This window comes from Colossoma macropomum, unplaced genomic scaffold (genome assembly GCF_904425465.1).
Source record: "Colossoma macropomum unplaced genomic scaffold, Colossoma_macropomum, whole genome shotgun sequence".
NCBI classification, from domain to species: Eukaryota; Metazoa; Chordata; class Actinopteri; order Characiformes; family Serrasalmidae; genus Colossoma; species Colossoma macropomum.
Window position 1 is genome coordinate 1,271,327 of NW_023495922.1, and position 16,439 is coordinate 1,287,765.

At 36.9% G+C, this 16,439-nt stretch overlaps 1 protein-coding gene across 1 annotated transcript in view; it reads right to left on the minus strand.

The window, feature by feature from the left end:
• Positions 1-4,991: 4,991 nt before the first annotated feature.
• The window catches only part of LOC118803519, a 43,730-nt gene continuing 32,282 nt past the window's right edge, over positions 4,992-16,439 (minus strand). Inside the window, exons 13-15 of the mRNA XM_036564010.1 lie at positions 13,193-13,366; positions 5,725-5,771; positions 4,992-5,596 (exon numbers count right to left, since the gene is read on the minus strand). Coding sequence (XP_036419903.1) covers positions 5,067-5,596; positions 5,725-5,771; positions 13,193-13,366 — 751 coding nt within the window. The 3' untranslated portion in view covers positions 4,992-5,066. The remainder of the gene's footprint in view (positions 5,597-5,724; positions 5,772-13,192; positions 13,367-16,439) is intronic.

Genomic DNA, 16,439 nt, shown 5'->3' on the forward strand with positions numbered 1-16,439 from the left:
GAGCACATTTGTTTCATGAGGTCTCCCATCTGGTGAGAAAACATATGGACCCTCCCAGCTGGGATTGGCCCAGTCACAATCACACCTGTATCTTTTTCATGGTAGGGGTGGGCTCAAACGTACGCTATGAAATGTTCTACTATTCAGACAACACCGATATGATATCATGATATCAAAAAAGTTAAAAAATTATAATAGTAACAGTAATAATGACAGTAACAAAACACTGCAAAAATAGTTATTCTTATTATTACTAGTACTATTGTTGCTACATTTGCCATTATTATTATTGTTGTTATTATTATTATTATTATTATTATTATTATTCCAACTCCCAGAAGCCCTAGCAATAATCAGGGCTGACAGGTTGCACCTGGGGAATGCTGCATAAAAGCTCACAAAAAACGGCAGCTCAGCGTTACACCTTTCTAGAGGGGTAACCAGTACGGTACCTCGGCCCAGGTGGGTAGAAAGAAAGAAAGAAAGAAAGAAAGAAAAAAAGAAAGAAAGAAAGAAAGAAAGAAAGAAAGTAATAAAAAGTAATAAAAAAGTAAAAGAAAGACCACCGAAGCAGGCAACAAAAAAGAACAGAAAAGAAAACAGAAAAGAACAAGATCGAAAGGAAAAGATAATCTTGGGTGGTTTTGTGTTCTTTTCACAGGGGCATAGTGCCTTCAGTGTTATTTATTCCTTGATATGGTTGCTATAACATAAGACAAGGACTTGCTTACACCAAACTATCCTATCAGACGAGAAGGCAGTCTCAGGTAGTGGAATCACTGTGGATCTTCATGTAAGATCATTTAGAGTACTTCCAGGCTTTGGTCCTGACTGAGAGTGACCAAAACAGACATCTTTACAATATGCATGAAGGACCCATATGAGCATCTTTGCTAACTTAACCAGAGTAACCAAACCAGATATCCATTTTTATAGTTCTATGTTGGTTTTAGCCTGATGACTACTTTTAGGTCTTTTATTATCTTTTTACCATTTTTATCATGTTATGCTTGTACATGTGAGGGTAAATGTGTTTATGCACGCATTGCATTGTAATTTTTCTTTTTCGATTGTTGTTAGAAATTGATAGTTTTAGAGTCCCAACTTTAACCCAATTGAGATCCTGTGGCATGACCTGAAGAGAGTTGTTCAAGCATGACATCCCAGAAATACTGATGAGCTGAAACAGTTTTGCAAGGAGGAATGGTCCAAAATTCATTCTCATCATTGAGCAAGTCTCCTAAGCCGTGACAGGAATCACTTTATGGAGGTTATTAATCCTTGAGGAGGTTCTAAAGGTGGTTAGATAAGAGCTAGTTTACTGAGCCTGGCCAATACCATTACATCAGAAAATAACTGCAAAACGCTCGAGGCCACCTGTGAATGAGTTCTTAATGTTTTGGGGTGAATGGCTGATTTAAAGCGGTTCGGGCTCAATGGTGTCATAAATGTACATGAGGTACTGTTAGAAAGTCTTATAACTTTATAACTCAAAAGCACAAAAAAATAAATAAATAAATAACAGCAATGTTGAAATATTTCATGTTTTTTCTGTGTTTATGCTTTTCTCTGTTCATTTATTTTTAACTCATTCAATAAACCCAGAAGTCATTATCAAGCAGCAGTTCTACTCACCACACATTCTCTGGTTAGGTTAATTTACTGGGAAGCTTTTCATCTCAACCCAATTTTTAATGTAATTTACTCCATTCCAACAAAAATACATACCTACAAAAGAGGTGGGCAATATGGCAAAAATGTAAAATCATGATACTTTCAGAAGTTTACACAGAACACAATCTCATGATATATATAAATATATATATATATATATATATATATATATATATATATATATATATATATATATATATATATATATATATTCTTTGACATCTGATAAGTTGGAAAAGATTAAGTATTGCCACATTTTAAAATGCTATCAGAAACTATGATTTATATTCAACCTTTCACACAGACTGAGCTACACTAAATCCAGTTAAACTGGATTAATGATGCTCTCTTACATGCAATGTGTTTTTAAATACTGATGAAATTCACGATATGCTCCGAAATATAATTGTGACATTTTGTGATGTAATTTATCAAAATGATAAATATTGTCATATTGTCCACCCCTAAAGCTACAGCACTCAGTCAACACTAAGAAAAGAAACCTTGGAAGAAAAGGAAAATTAACCAAATAAAAAAATGACTAAAAATAATGAACACACTTGGCCTCATTCTCCAATATCTTTCTAAGTTTGTTCTTATATGTGTTCTTGAGAAAGGTCCTAAGAAAAAGTCTACGTCAGACTCATGTGTTCTTAAACCACAGAGCTGTTCACACCTTTGTGCTCTTGAGTGTGTGTAGATTCTGTTCTTACCTAAGAACAAATCCCAAAGAAAACTTTGGTGAATGTCAGAATCTTCATGAAAACTGCATAAATTTCTTGTTGGTGAGTGAGGCCCATAGTTTCTTGTAAGATTTTTTTAAATCATGACAGATTGAACTCACACTGTAAAAACATTGCAGATTTTAAACTTTAAAAAGTAATCAAGTTAACCTGAAATTGAATTCTTGTAATATTAAGTTAACAATGAATAATTTGTGTTATATTATTATTTAAAGTTGAGTTCTGTGAACTCAACAGTTCAAGTTAACTTGGTTGCTTTAAGTTTAAAAGCTGCAAATTTTTTACAGTGATTAAAACCACATCATATTCACACTGGAAGTGACACACACACTCTTCCAAACTCTAAACACACATTTTTAACCTTACATGGCATTGTTAAGCCAACGTAAAGGTCATTCACAAACATTCCCCTTCTAGTATACAAATGCTGGTGTTTTATTTGACAACATCTTTGGAGGTGTCCACACTTTAGGTCAGCCGTTTGCACGTTACCCTGACTACATCTACTGTAAAGGGGAAAAGTAAAACTCCTCCCAATACTTATACACATTCACACAGTAGAGAAGCCTTATTCCTGCTTTAATAGTTTTAATAAACAGATTAATCTCCAACACCTCCAGCTCATTCACCCAAGAGAAAATCTGTATCCCTCTTCTGAGCGTGGAATAAGACTTCTCTCCTGTGTGAATCAGCTGGTGTGCTTTGAAACTCATCCGATGATTGAAACTCCTCCCACACTCGGAGCAGTTGTACAGATTTTCTCCTGTGTGAATTAGCTGATAGGAGATTACTCTGTTGACTAAAATTCTTCCCATATTCTTAATTACACATGTAAATGTGAAATTGGCCCAGTGAGATTATCTCAGACTAATTTATTTTGTGCAGTAATAGGAATAAAAGTAATAAAAACTCCTTTGAAAAGATACATTTACATAACATAGTGCCACTGACTCTCCTGATGATACTGGCACCTGCACAGATTAAATTATTTAATCATAGACATTGTGTCACCTACCTCACAAACTATTCAGTCATAGACATTGTGTCACATGCCTCACAAACTATGTAAACATAGACATTGCTTCACCTGCCTCACAATACTCTAAGCTCTTCTCATATTCATACAGATCATCATTACAGGCTTCTATTAGAAGATCAATGATGTTCATGGTTTTTCACTGTAATTCACTCCTAACAGCAGTAACTGGTTTTCCCTGGTAACAGAGACTGATTCTCACAGATCTGTTCTTTAAGTGTTCATGGTTCTACATAGATCCACTGCCTTTACTGAAGAACAGTGAAGAACTTGCTAGTCATGCCCTAACCTGCTAGCTGCGAAATAACATGCTAGCCATGACCCAACTCACTAGCCACGTATTTACCTGCTAGCCATGTCCTAACTCACTGGCAATGACCTAACCTACTAGCCATGACCTAACCCGCTTGCCATGACCTAACTGCTAGTCATGTCCTAAACCTTTAGCCATGACCTATCCCGCCAGGCATGTCCTAACATGCTAGCCATGACCTAACCCGCTAGCAATGACCTAACCTGCTAGTCATGACCTAAGCCACTAACCATGACCTAACCAGCCAATCTGACCTAACTTGCTAGCCATGACCTAACCCGTTAGCCGCAACCTAACCTGCTAGCTGCGAGATAACTCGCTAGTTATTACCTAACGTGCTACTCTAACCCACTAGCCACAATCTAATGTGCTGGATGTGAGATGACCTGCTAGCCATGATCTAACTTGCTAGCCATGACCTAACTTCAAAGCCATGACCTAACCTGCTAGCCATGAAATAATCCACTAACTAGAACCTAACCCACTAGCTGGAAGCTACTTTGCTAGTAGCAGCGTAACCTGTTAACCATTACCTGGCATGTTTGTCATGACCTAATCTGCTAGCCATGGCCTTACCCGCTAGCAGTGAAATAACCAGAAAGCCATTATTTAACTCGATAGCCTCAACCTAAACTGCTAGCTGTGACTTAACTTGCTAGCCATGAGGTAACCCGCTAGCCAACATGCTAACCATAACATAACTTTCTAGTCATGCCCTAACCCACTGCAAAATAACATGCTAGCCATGACCGAATTCACTAGCCACAAACTAACCTGAAAACTTTAAACTCAGATTACATAATCTATACAGGTGTCAGTAAATCAGATGTGAGTTTTATCAACACTTTATGAAATTTACATAATTGTGAGTTTCATCAGTTCTTTATTGTAGATTTTTCACTGATTCTGTACATCATCTGTATCCTCATAATCATCTACAAAACAGAGAAATACAGACTGAACTGCTTTTTAAATGAGGCAAAATACAGCACAGCAAAATGAAAAAGTACAAGAAAATGTTGAATACAGACCTTCAAAGTGTATTATGGAGACAGAGAGAAGAGAGAGACAGATAGACAGAGAGAGAGAGACAAAGAGAGAGAGGGACAGAGATATACAGAGAGAGGAACAGCGAGAGTGATATACAGAGAGAGACAGAGAGATACACAGAGAAAGAGAGTGAGAAAAGGATAGAGAGAGAGACAGAGAATGAAAGACAGAGAGATAGAGAGGAGACGCACAGACACAATCACATACATACACACGGACACTCATTCACACACACACACAGACGGTTATTCTATCTCAAACACACTGAGGACTCAGAACCGACTGCAAACCCAGCGCAGAGCGGTTCAGTGAATGTGGTGTAGAATGTGTGTAGGTGTGTCAGTGTGTGTGTATCAGAGGACACACTGTAGAAGGACAGAGTGCCAGCTGGATAGTCTACATACACTCCTACTCTCTCAGAGCTGGAGGGAGGAGCAGAGAGAGCAGTGATGTTATTATTGTGACAGACAGAGTATCTGTTATTAGAGCACTCCAGTCTCCAGGACTTTTCATTCCGTCCAAACTTACAGTCAGCACTGCCTCCTTTCCTGCTGATTGATTTATATGTTACTGCTATATAAACCAAACCACTACACTCAGCCTCCCAGTAACAGCGTCCAGTCACACTCTCTACACACAGAACCTGCTGATAGACATTGAATCTCTCTGGATGATCAGGATACGACTGTGAATCATCCACACGCTCCACCTTTCTGTTCCCGTCAGACAGAAAGAGTTCTTTGTTTGCTGTGTTTGGATCCAGAGTGAACTCACAGGAATCTGCACACAAGAAGAGAGATTAGTGTGTGTGTGTGTGTGTGTGTGTGTGTGTGTGTGTGTGATTATGTTTAAATGTTTGTGTATGTTTGGGTGTTTGTGTTAATGTGTGTGTGAGCGTCTTTACTTACATTTCTTCAGTCCTGGTTTGATTCTGATGTCACCTCCATGTTCCACCCTAAACACACACACACACACACACACAGAGAGACACACACATACATGTTAATATATTCATTCAAATGTTCTCACTTTCTTCTCTCTCTGTTTTTGTGCATCTCTCTCTCCATTTCTCTTTCTCTCAAGTTCAAGTTCAATGTAACTTTATTGTCATGACTGTAAGGTCCAGTTTTGGCTAAAGCATGGCAATAAAACATGAACTTATAATAATCATATCAAATAACTACAATAACAATATTGTTGACGTGTGTATGTAATATATATATATATATATATATATATATATATATATATATATATATATATATATATATGCAAAAATATTGGGACATGCCTCCTAATTATTGAGTTCAGGTGTTTCAGCCACATCCATTGCTAACAGGTGGATAAAATCAAGCACATAGCCTTGCGGTCTTGATAGACAAACATTGGCAGTAAAATGGGGCATACTAATCAGCTCAGTGACATTAACATGACACTGACATAGGATGCCACCTCTGCCACAAGTCAGTTTGTGAAATTTCTGTCCCGCTAGATCTGCCTGTGTCAACTGTAAGTGCTATTATTGTGAAATGGAAGCACCTAGGAGCAACAACAGCTTAGCCACAAAGCAATAGACCACAGAAACTCACAGAGTGGGGCCAGTGAGTGCTGAAGCGCACAGTGCCCGTCCTCATTTGAGTCACTCACTAAAGAGTTCCAAATCACCTCTGGAAGCAACATCAGCAAAATAACTGTGTGTTAGGAACTTCACAAATTGGTTTCCATGGCCGAGCAGCCATACTACAGCATAAGATCAAAATGCACAGGATTCTGGAGCAGTGGAAACACATTCTGTGGAGTGATGAATCATGCTTCTCTATTTGTCAGTCTGATGGATGAGTCTGGGTTTGGCGAATGCCTGGAGAACGTTACCTGCCTGACTGCATTGTGGCAAGTGTAAAGTTTGGTGGAGGAGGGATAATGCTATGGGGTTTTTCAGGGATTGGCCTAGAACCCTTCGAGAAGGGAAATCTTAATGTTTCAGCATACCAAGACATTTTGGACAATTCTATGCTTCCAACTTTGTGGAAACAGCTTGGGGAATGCCTGGCTGGGTGAGTTTGTGTGTAAGAACTTGACTGACCCACAGAGAGCCCTAACCTCAACCCCATCAAACTCCTTTGGGATGAACTAGAATGAAGAATGGAGATTGGGAGCCAGGCCCTCTAGTCCAATATTAGTGTCTGACCTCACAAATTCTCTTCTGGATGAATGGGCACAAATTTCCAGAGACACACTCCAAAATTTTGCAGAAAACTTCCCAGAAGAGACAAAGTTGTTATAACTGCAAATGGGGGACCAACTCCATATTAGCAAGTTATTTTATTATTTAGAATAGGATGTCATAAAAGCTCCTGTGGGTGTAATGTGTAGGTGTCCCAATACTTTTGTCCACATATACATATATATATATATAATTGTAAACATTACAATTATAGGGTGGGGTTATGGGGGGTCTTACCCACTGTCTCTCAGGCTCTCCCAAGGATTATTTGTAATTTTTCAATGTGTGTACATTTTTCAAAATTTTAATACATTTCCATTTTCTGTTTGAATTGTTTACAGTGAAAACTCTTTCTCTGTTTCTCTCTGTCTGTTTCCCTCTCTGTCTGTCTTTCTCTGTTTTTCTCTGTCTCTCTCTCTTTCTGTCTGTTTCTCTCTCTCTCTGTCTCTCTCTCTGTTTGTTTCTCTCTATCTGTCTCTGTTTCTCTCCCTCTCGCTCTATCTGTTTCTCTCTCTCTCTCTCTCTCTTTGTCTCTCTGGTATCTCAAATTCTAATTCTAATAGCTGTAATAGCTTATAACTGTTCCAAAACTGATAAACAAAAATTTAATGTGGAGATGTTAAGGAAAAAAAGAATGTGTGAAAGAAAGAATAATAATAAAATATTCATATAATTCATTTTCATATAAATATTAATATATACATACAAGGTAAAATGTAAAATCATACAATATGATATGTATGTGTATGTACAATGTAAAATCATACATCCTTGTATATAAACATCAACAATATATATGTACTCTCTCTCTCTCTCTCTCCCTCACTCACACACACACACACACACAATTATAAATAATACATGTATGTGTGATTAGGTTAATGTGTTTCATTCTGTGTGTGTAACAGCTGTAAACATATTTATCTGATAGTTTAACACATTCTGGTGTCTCTCCTAAACACATGCATATATATCTTTAGTTTTAATCATTTTCTCTTTAAATGATGGATATCAGTTTAACTGAACTGTAATAATCTTCTCTGAGATCTTTATATTTGCTGCATGAGGAGAAAAAGATGGTGTCTGTTTCTGTTCTGAGCTGCACTGATTACAGAGTTGTTCTTCTCTGGGCCTCCAGTGTTTCTTATGGAACCTTTTTCTGTGTCTGAATTATGATCACTGAGTCTGTACACTGTCAAGGAGTTTCTTTCATTGGGATTTTTTTTATTTTAATCAAATAAACTGCTAGTGTGTTTTCTCTGTTCAGTAATCTGTAACATTCTGATGTATTAACTGATGGCATTTAATTGATCTAGTAGCCAATAGGTTTTCGACACTGCTCTTATATCATAACCACACACCACAGTCAGTAAACTCTCTGGTGTCAAAAGGTTTTGGACACTGCTCTTACATCATGATCATACACCACACACCATAGTCAGTAAACACTGTATATACAAAAGTTTTTGGACACTCCTCTTATGACCATACACCACACATCAGGTTTTTGGACACTACTCTTATCATGATCATACACCACACATCAGTCAGTAAATACTCTTTGGCCAAAGGTTTTGGACAGTGCTCTTATATCATGACCACACACCACAGTCAGTAAACACTGTAGTTAAATGTTTTTGGAGACTGCCCTTATATCATGACCACAAACACCAGTAATTTGTCATGTGAACAAACATTATTTTAAATGTATTTTTTTTTAAGTAAATTATAATCATTTCTGAATGCTTACGTAATGTTTCAGGTAATCATTAGCTAATAATAGTTAAGATAATTAGAATATTATTTTAGACATTCTTGAGACAGAAAGAAGTAATCAGTAATTAATCATACAAATCATATTCAAATAAAGTCTTAATTAATACTTACAACATTTTAATTAATGATACTTCACCAAGAAACAAACCGAAATAAACAAAATAAACATTATCACAACATTAGAATAAAAACTTAATGAATTACATCATTAAGTCACCATTAACTACAGTCTCACATGTAATAATGGTTTAAATATTAATTAACAACTAAAATAAACAGCTTAAATAGTACTGTGCTTAAATGCATGATTACATACTGCATAAATTAATGGCTCTTTGTGATTAAATAATGCTTATGATGCTCCTATGCATTTATTAAGTATTGTTAATGGTAGACATGATTTCAACTTTAGGGGTCAAAAAGATGATCACTTCATTAATTAATTAAGGGGACATACATTTAAATAATGCTTATTATATATGTTTTAAGCGTTCTGAAAAGGGACACCTTGAGAATTAAGCAATGCTAATTAACTTTAAGTAACATCTATTAAGCAGTCTTATTTATTTGTTAAGTATTATTCAGGAACTGTTGTTTTTAATTTACAATAAGGACTGTGCAGCACATTAATTGGTGGTTTACTGTCATTGAATGATGTTTATTTTGAATAAGATTTTATTTTATAAATCTAAACTTGTGATTTACAGTATAGTTATACTCTTTGTTTTGTGAAATATAGTATTTATATGGATTTTATTATTTTACGTTTTATAATGTAATACTTTGCTGATGGTGAAAGCTCTGATTTCAAGAGAGACCAAGAATTCATTTTGCACACACACACACACACACACACACAGAGAGAAAATAAATTCCCAGTCATATGGCTGAGCGTATCGTCATCCTCTTCTTCACTGGTAGCACAACACAGTAGTTATTGGAGTGCAGATGATGCACTTGAGCCAGCACACACACATGCACACACAACGGCTACACTAGTGTACTTATGGGATTCTAGTACTTGCATTAACATTTTAGGGCATTCTAGATGCAACACAGACTTTCTAAAAGACAATCCCTGTTTTACTTGACACTTGTGACACACATATTAGCATATTTTATTAGGCTAACATTTGTAGTTTCACAGTCACTTTTTCGGTAGAGAGCCCAGGGCTCATATTAACAAAGCTTCTTAAAGCAGAAGTGCTAATTTATTATTAGATTCAAGTCTTATTTACAATGATCACACTGACAGATTCTAGATCAGCACTCCTGATCTGCTTTCTGAATACAGGCCCTGGTGTATAGCTGCCACCACTGTTTCATTTCTAATAACCCACTGTCAGTGATGTATCTAATACTTCCAGAAGACTTAAAGCAGTGGTTCCCTGCCCTTGAGTAAAAATTCTTTTACTGACATATAAAGCTCTAAACGGCCTCAATCCTCAGTACCTGAGTGAACTTAGATCACAAGGTGCGGGCTTACTATTAGCACCTAGAAATAATAAAGTTACATCAGGAGGTACAGCCTTCTCATACAAAGCCCCCCACCTTTGGAATAATCTTCCAGTTAGTGTTCAGGACTCACAGCCTCAGTCTTTAAGTCTAGGCTAAAAGCCCACTTGTTTAACTAAGCCTTTGGTAATTAGTTTTTCCTGTTCGATAAAGGGTGCAGATATGGAGGTTCATGGACATAGAGTATTATGGTAAACTGGGATTGTTGGTGCTGTCATCCTGCTGCTCTCACACTTTCACTCAAATGTGTTAATGGTGGAGCGTAGGGGTGCTGACATCTCAGGGAGCCTCATGTCTCTGTTACCTTCTGGCTCTCCCTTTTAGTTAGGCTGTAATAGCTTGGTGGAGTCTCTGCTGCACTCTGTTAACACTGAATACTGTAATCAGTCTCTCTTAACAGAACTAACTGCCTGTGTGTTTCTTTGCAGAGCTGAACAACAGCCCATCCTGTGCTTCATCTGCCGTGCTCGGGTGCCCACTGCTCACCAGCTTTCTAGACTAGTCTGACCACCATGTTGCTTCCTGCTGTACAACGCTGTGCGAACCTCAATGTCCTGATGATACTGATGATAATCATAGCCATTGCTTCTCTTGCTTTTCCTCTTTTCCATATCTTATATTGATGAAACCTTATTCCCTGCTTATACAACTATTGTATTACTTTTTTGCTTATGCTTTTTTGAGTCTTGGTTCCTCTCAAGGTTTTTTCCTCTTGCTGTTAGGGAGTTGTTCCTTGCCACTGGCTTGCTCATGGGGGCTTGGATCCAGATTTTCCTGTAAAGCTGCTTTGTGACAAGCCTTTTGTAAAAAGTGCTACATAAATAAAGTTTCACTTGACTGATCCTGGATTACCCCCTGTCCTGAGGTTTTAAGTGTTTCCTCTACTCCCAACACACCTGATCCAACTGATCAGCTTATTAACAAGCCCTTCATTACTACAAGTGGGTGCATTGTGAGCAGGGAAAACACTAAAATGCGCAGGTCTCAGGGTACTTCAGGACCAGGGAGGGAAACCTGTAGCAGGAACCTGTGACCTAGAATGACTTTTTCTTAACTTCTAAGAAATCAGTCGTGTCTATTGGAAATTAAACATTAATTGGTTGATTCCTCTGTCACTTCATTATTATGATAGTTTTTTCAAACACGTAGGCCTTCACTTCAGCTGTAATGTCCTAGCCAGTGGGAGAGCTTGCTTAGGTCTATCTACCTAGGTAACACAGTGAAAAACAATTCCTGGAAGACAAGCATGACTCTTGAACAGACTTTTTGTTCCTAGAAATGATTAGGCTTTCTCTAATGGCCCAGAAGGCCCTGGACTACAATTAAGCACTAGTTTCCACAAGACAGCCTTGTGACTAACAGAGTCTAAGCTAGACGTGGGGGGGAGTCAATTAGATGCATTACGATGCTGATGTGGAAGATTCTGAATCGATTCACAAATGTCAAAAAACGATTTTTTAAGTTTTAATTTATAATGTAATGTTGATGGAACGCAAAGGGCGGAACATGGAAGTGCAGCTCCTGGACACTCTGTGGCAGCACATAATAAAAACACAACTGGATGAGTGAGAAATCCGACCGGCACCCTCTGCATTAAAAGCCAGGTAAGGTCAGGAGTCACAACCCAAATGTTAAGAAGATCCATATTGTCCTTTCAACAAAAATCAAACCACATTGGGAGCCACACCATTTTATGTCCAGTATGTTTCAGTATGTGCTGATGTCCTAGTATAGGCTAAAAATATAAACAGAAATGAAGATTTATTTTGCTCTGCTTTAAGCTTTAGCTATAGGTGCTTTCCTCCCATCTCCACCAGGACACTTTTCTTCAAAAGTAGAACAGTTTCTTGTGAATGTCTCTCAGCGTTTGACTGTTTTACGAGCCTGAAGTCAGCTTATTATTTGCCAGCTTCTTCTTTGAATTTTCCTGGAGAAGACACAAGTATGTCTTCATGAATATCTCATGTTCAAAGTAAAGAAGGTGTGAATAGCTAGGTTTCTATCTATGTATTTATTTTTTTGCATTTTTCCAGGAGTGAGACAATATTTATCTTTACTATGGTAAATTATGTCACATTACGTCACAATATGTTTTTTTCTGAGCATATAGTGGACATTGTCAGTACTTAAAAAAAAAAAAAAATGTATGTTTCATTACAAAGAGAGCATTATTAGATTGATGCATTTACACAGCAGCAAACCCCATATATAATTATAAAGCTCTGCAACACCAAGAGTTGAGCAAAGAAAACAGTCCCCTCTTTTGCCTAAAGCAAAAGCACAGTACTACACCAATGTTCATTAACACAAACACAAATTCAGGACCAGAACACACCAGCAATCCTGATTAGAATAAATCAAACTAAATCAAACTAAAAATCACCTTCTGATCTACAATTGAAATCCACTCTGATGAAGTGTAGAGAGGCATAGAGAGCGGCAGACACAAAAAGTCTTTTCTGCCTCAAGAGCAAAGACTGGGTCAACACAGCCAACTAATAAGTCAGAGTTGCACTTTGTAACAGAATGCACAAATTTCAGCTTCAAATAGAATTCTTTACAAAAAATTATTAAACATTTCCTTTAGTTAATAATCTTCCCAACAAGAAGAAAGAAAAGCTGCTCTATGTTCTAGGTGAATATAGTCAGAGCAGTTTAGCAGAGTTAGCTGCATTCTAAGTGAGTAAGAACAGTTTAGGAGTGTGTGAGCAGTCATTGACATTACAGCCTACATGAACTGGCGTCATTATGCTGAACAGCTGTCAGCAGTATAGAACAAGCAGATAGTTACTGCCTTCAGTAGTTCAAACATTCTTATTCCACACACAAACACACACACCTCTGAACACACTTGTTCATACCTGAGAGTGTTGAGTGAACAGTGTGGATCCTCCAGTCTAGCAGACAGCAGCTTCACTCCTGACTCTCCTGGGTGATTGAAGGTCAGATCTATTTCTTTCAGGTGTGAGGGGTTTGAACTCAGAGCTGAAGCCAGAGAAGAGCAGCCTTCTTCTGTGATCATACAACCAGATAATCTGCGCAGAGAGAAAAAAGAAGAAGAAAGATGATAGAGTGAGAGAGATTATTAACATAAATAAACAGAAACATACTAAAACACACAATTTAACACAAGCATATATGTCAACATAATCTCCTTGGCAGAACCTCACTGCTTATCTTGATATTGTATTACTCTAAACACAAATAAAATATTGTATTTGCTTCGGCCTGGAATTTTTGTTTGCATGAATGTAGATCATCAATTATCAGCTATCAGTGTCATCAAGTTGTTCAGGAAAAATTATAAATGTCTGTTAATAGAAAGATCAAATTAAACATATCTAAATTCTGAGAGCAAACTTACATACAGAATATATGATTGCTTTTGTTATTTTCAGTTTTCATTATTTGAGAGGTGATCTGTAACGTAATCCAAGATATGTGATTTGAAACGTATGGCCTTCTAATGAGCAGCACCAAGGGAGAGTGTCAAGAAAGTCTCCATAGAAGTGTAAGGAAGAATTACCGAAGGAACCAACATTTAAAGGAAAAAAAAATCACGTGGATCATGAGGAAGAACCACTGAGAGGGACCAGCATTCTAAAGTGGGAACCTATTCTCATCTGGGAAGACACCAGATAAAGCAGTTATAGATGCATGGATATAGGAAAAAGAGAAATGGAGATGAAACAGAAAATGTAGTGTGTAGCTAAAATTAACCCTTAAATACATACTTTGGCTCTCTAGCATTGCATGAACTTATACCACCCCCCACCATAGGTGGAAATTACTGAGGATATAGGGTTGTTCTGACACCCCCTTCCTGGGAAAACGTTTCCTGCCTCAATATTTAATTGTACACGTAACTACATAAATAATATAATAATATGCATTGAAAGAACTAATTATAAACACAAAAAAATTGCTTTTCAAGTTCTGAAAGATGGCATCACCACCTTCATATGCCTCAGTGGTTTGGTGCACTGCCTACCATCCCCAAACCACCACACACATTAGCCCTTGGTATGAGCATCTGTGGAGGCAAGAGATCCACAATTGAAATCATCATAACTCTCTGAATCTTCCACTAATTTTCAATCAGTTTGGTTTTTACAAGTGCCAGACATGTATTTATGATACTTGGTTCTCATACCAAAATACTAATAATTGTTTTTTGTAGATAGTAACAGTAATACTTCTATAATATAATATTTAATATCAACTAATATTATTAGCCTGCATAATTAGGTTCTATATTATATTCTTTGTTTTCTTGTTGCATGTAAAATTGCAGCTATGATGGAAGTTTCTATATAATTTTTGGAAATTAATGCAGATGTAATTCTTTTACGCTTTGACAGCAAAAAAAAAAGATCAGTTAATTTTTTATTTATTATTTTATTTTTTTTATTTATTTTAGTTATACAGTTAGAATTAATCATTTACATGTATAAAGTATTACAATGAGGTCACACCATACTCTTTGTAATTAGGAAAACTACACCCATATATGGTGTACCATTGTAACCTATAGTCATTCTTGGTTGAACTGGTTGAACATACAAAAACCTACAGATATAGGCTACTGGAGTGATAAAAAACACTGCTACAACTATTACTACTAGTACTTTTAATATAATTTTGAACATGCAGGTACAATTCAATTGTCTATCAAGTATTCAGCATGTATATTAGTAAGTTTTCTCTATATACATTTAATACAATATTACTTCTGGTGGCACCTTTGGTGTCCCCTTCAGGAATTGCTCTTGATATTTTTTTCTGTTTATTGTCCCCCCAAACAGTAAAATGAAATATCTGCCCATACCCCACACACATCATACTTTTTTTTTCAGTTAAGCACTCTCCTCAGTCTGTTGTGAACAGATTGAATGTAACAGTATGTGTATGATGCTGAATGATTGTGAATATGAAATGTTTTGTAGTTGGCAGTAGTACTACCAACTTTGGACACCAGAGGTTATCATCCCCCAAATTCTGAGGCTGTCAATCATTCCTCACACCTATTTCCCTTTTCACTGATTACCTGCCCTACAAATACCGCCACCCCCTCTGTGATTCTGCAGCTTTTAAAAATGAAGCAAAATTGTGTTAAGTGCAATGTGTCTATACCCCCAAAAATATAATAATAATAATAATAATAATAATAATAATAATAATAATAATAATCATAATCATAATAATAAATAAAATACCACACATACAGAGCCCTTTAGGCACAAGAAATCACGAGATATTGATGAACATATAACCAGTATTACCAGAATAACCTTTCTTCATCAATGTTGTCAAATTAAGAAATGCATTGTCCCTACAGGATGCAGAAAAGCTAGTTTGTACCTTTTTATCTCAAGGTTGGATTACAGTAATGCCCTGCTGTCTGGATGTTCCAGCAAAAGCCTTAACAAGCTTCAGTTGGTCTGCAGCCAGAGTTCTTACAAGAACTAGAGTTTGACCATACCAGCCCAATTGCATCAACCCTACATTGCTTCTCAGTTAAATTCTGCATTGAGTACAACATGCTGCTACTGAAAAATAAAGCTGTAAACGTTCTCGCCACTCAATAGCTGAATGAATTTATCTCTTATTATGAACCATGATACTTATTTCGATCACAAGCTGCTGACTTACTAATAGTACCTGGAATTAATAAAGTTACATCAGGGGGTACAGCCTTTTCATACAAACCCCCCAGCTTTGGGATAATCTTCCAGTTAGTGTTCAGGACAGCCTCAGTTTTTAAGTCTAAGCTAAACACCTACCTGTTTAGTCAAGGCTTTGGTAATTAGCTTTTCCCTATGGACAATAGGTGCAGATCCAGGGGGTCACTGACATACAGTATTATGGCAAACTGAGAATGTTGGGGCTGTCGTCCCAATGCTCTCATACATTTTCTCAAGTTTGTTGACAGTCAAGAGGAAAGACATCTCATGTCTTTGTTACCTTCTGGCTCTCCCTTTTAGTCAGGCTGTAATGGCTAAACCAGAATCATTGCTTGCATTCTGTTAACACTGTATTTCTTATTTCTATATTTGTTTATTCTCAGTCACTCCTAACAGAACTAACTGTCTGTATGTTTCTTTGCCG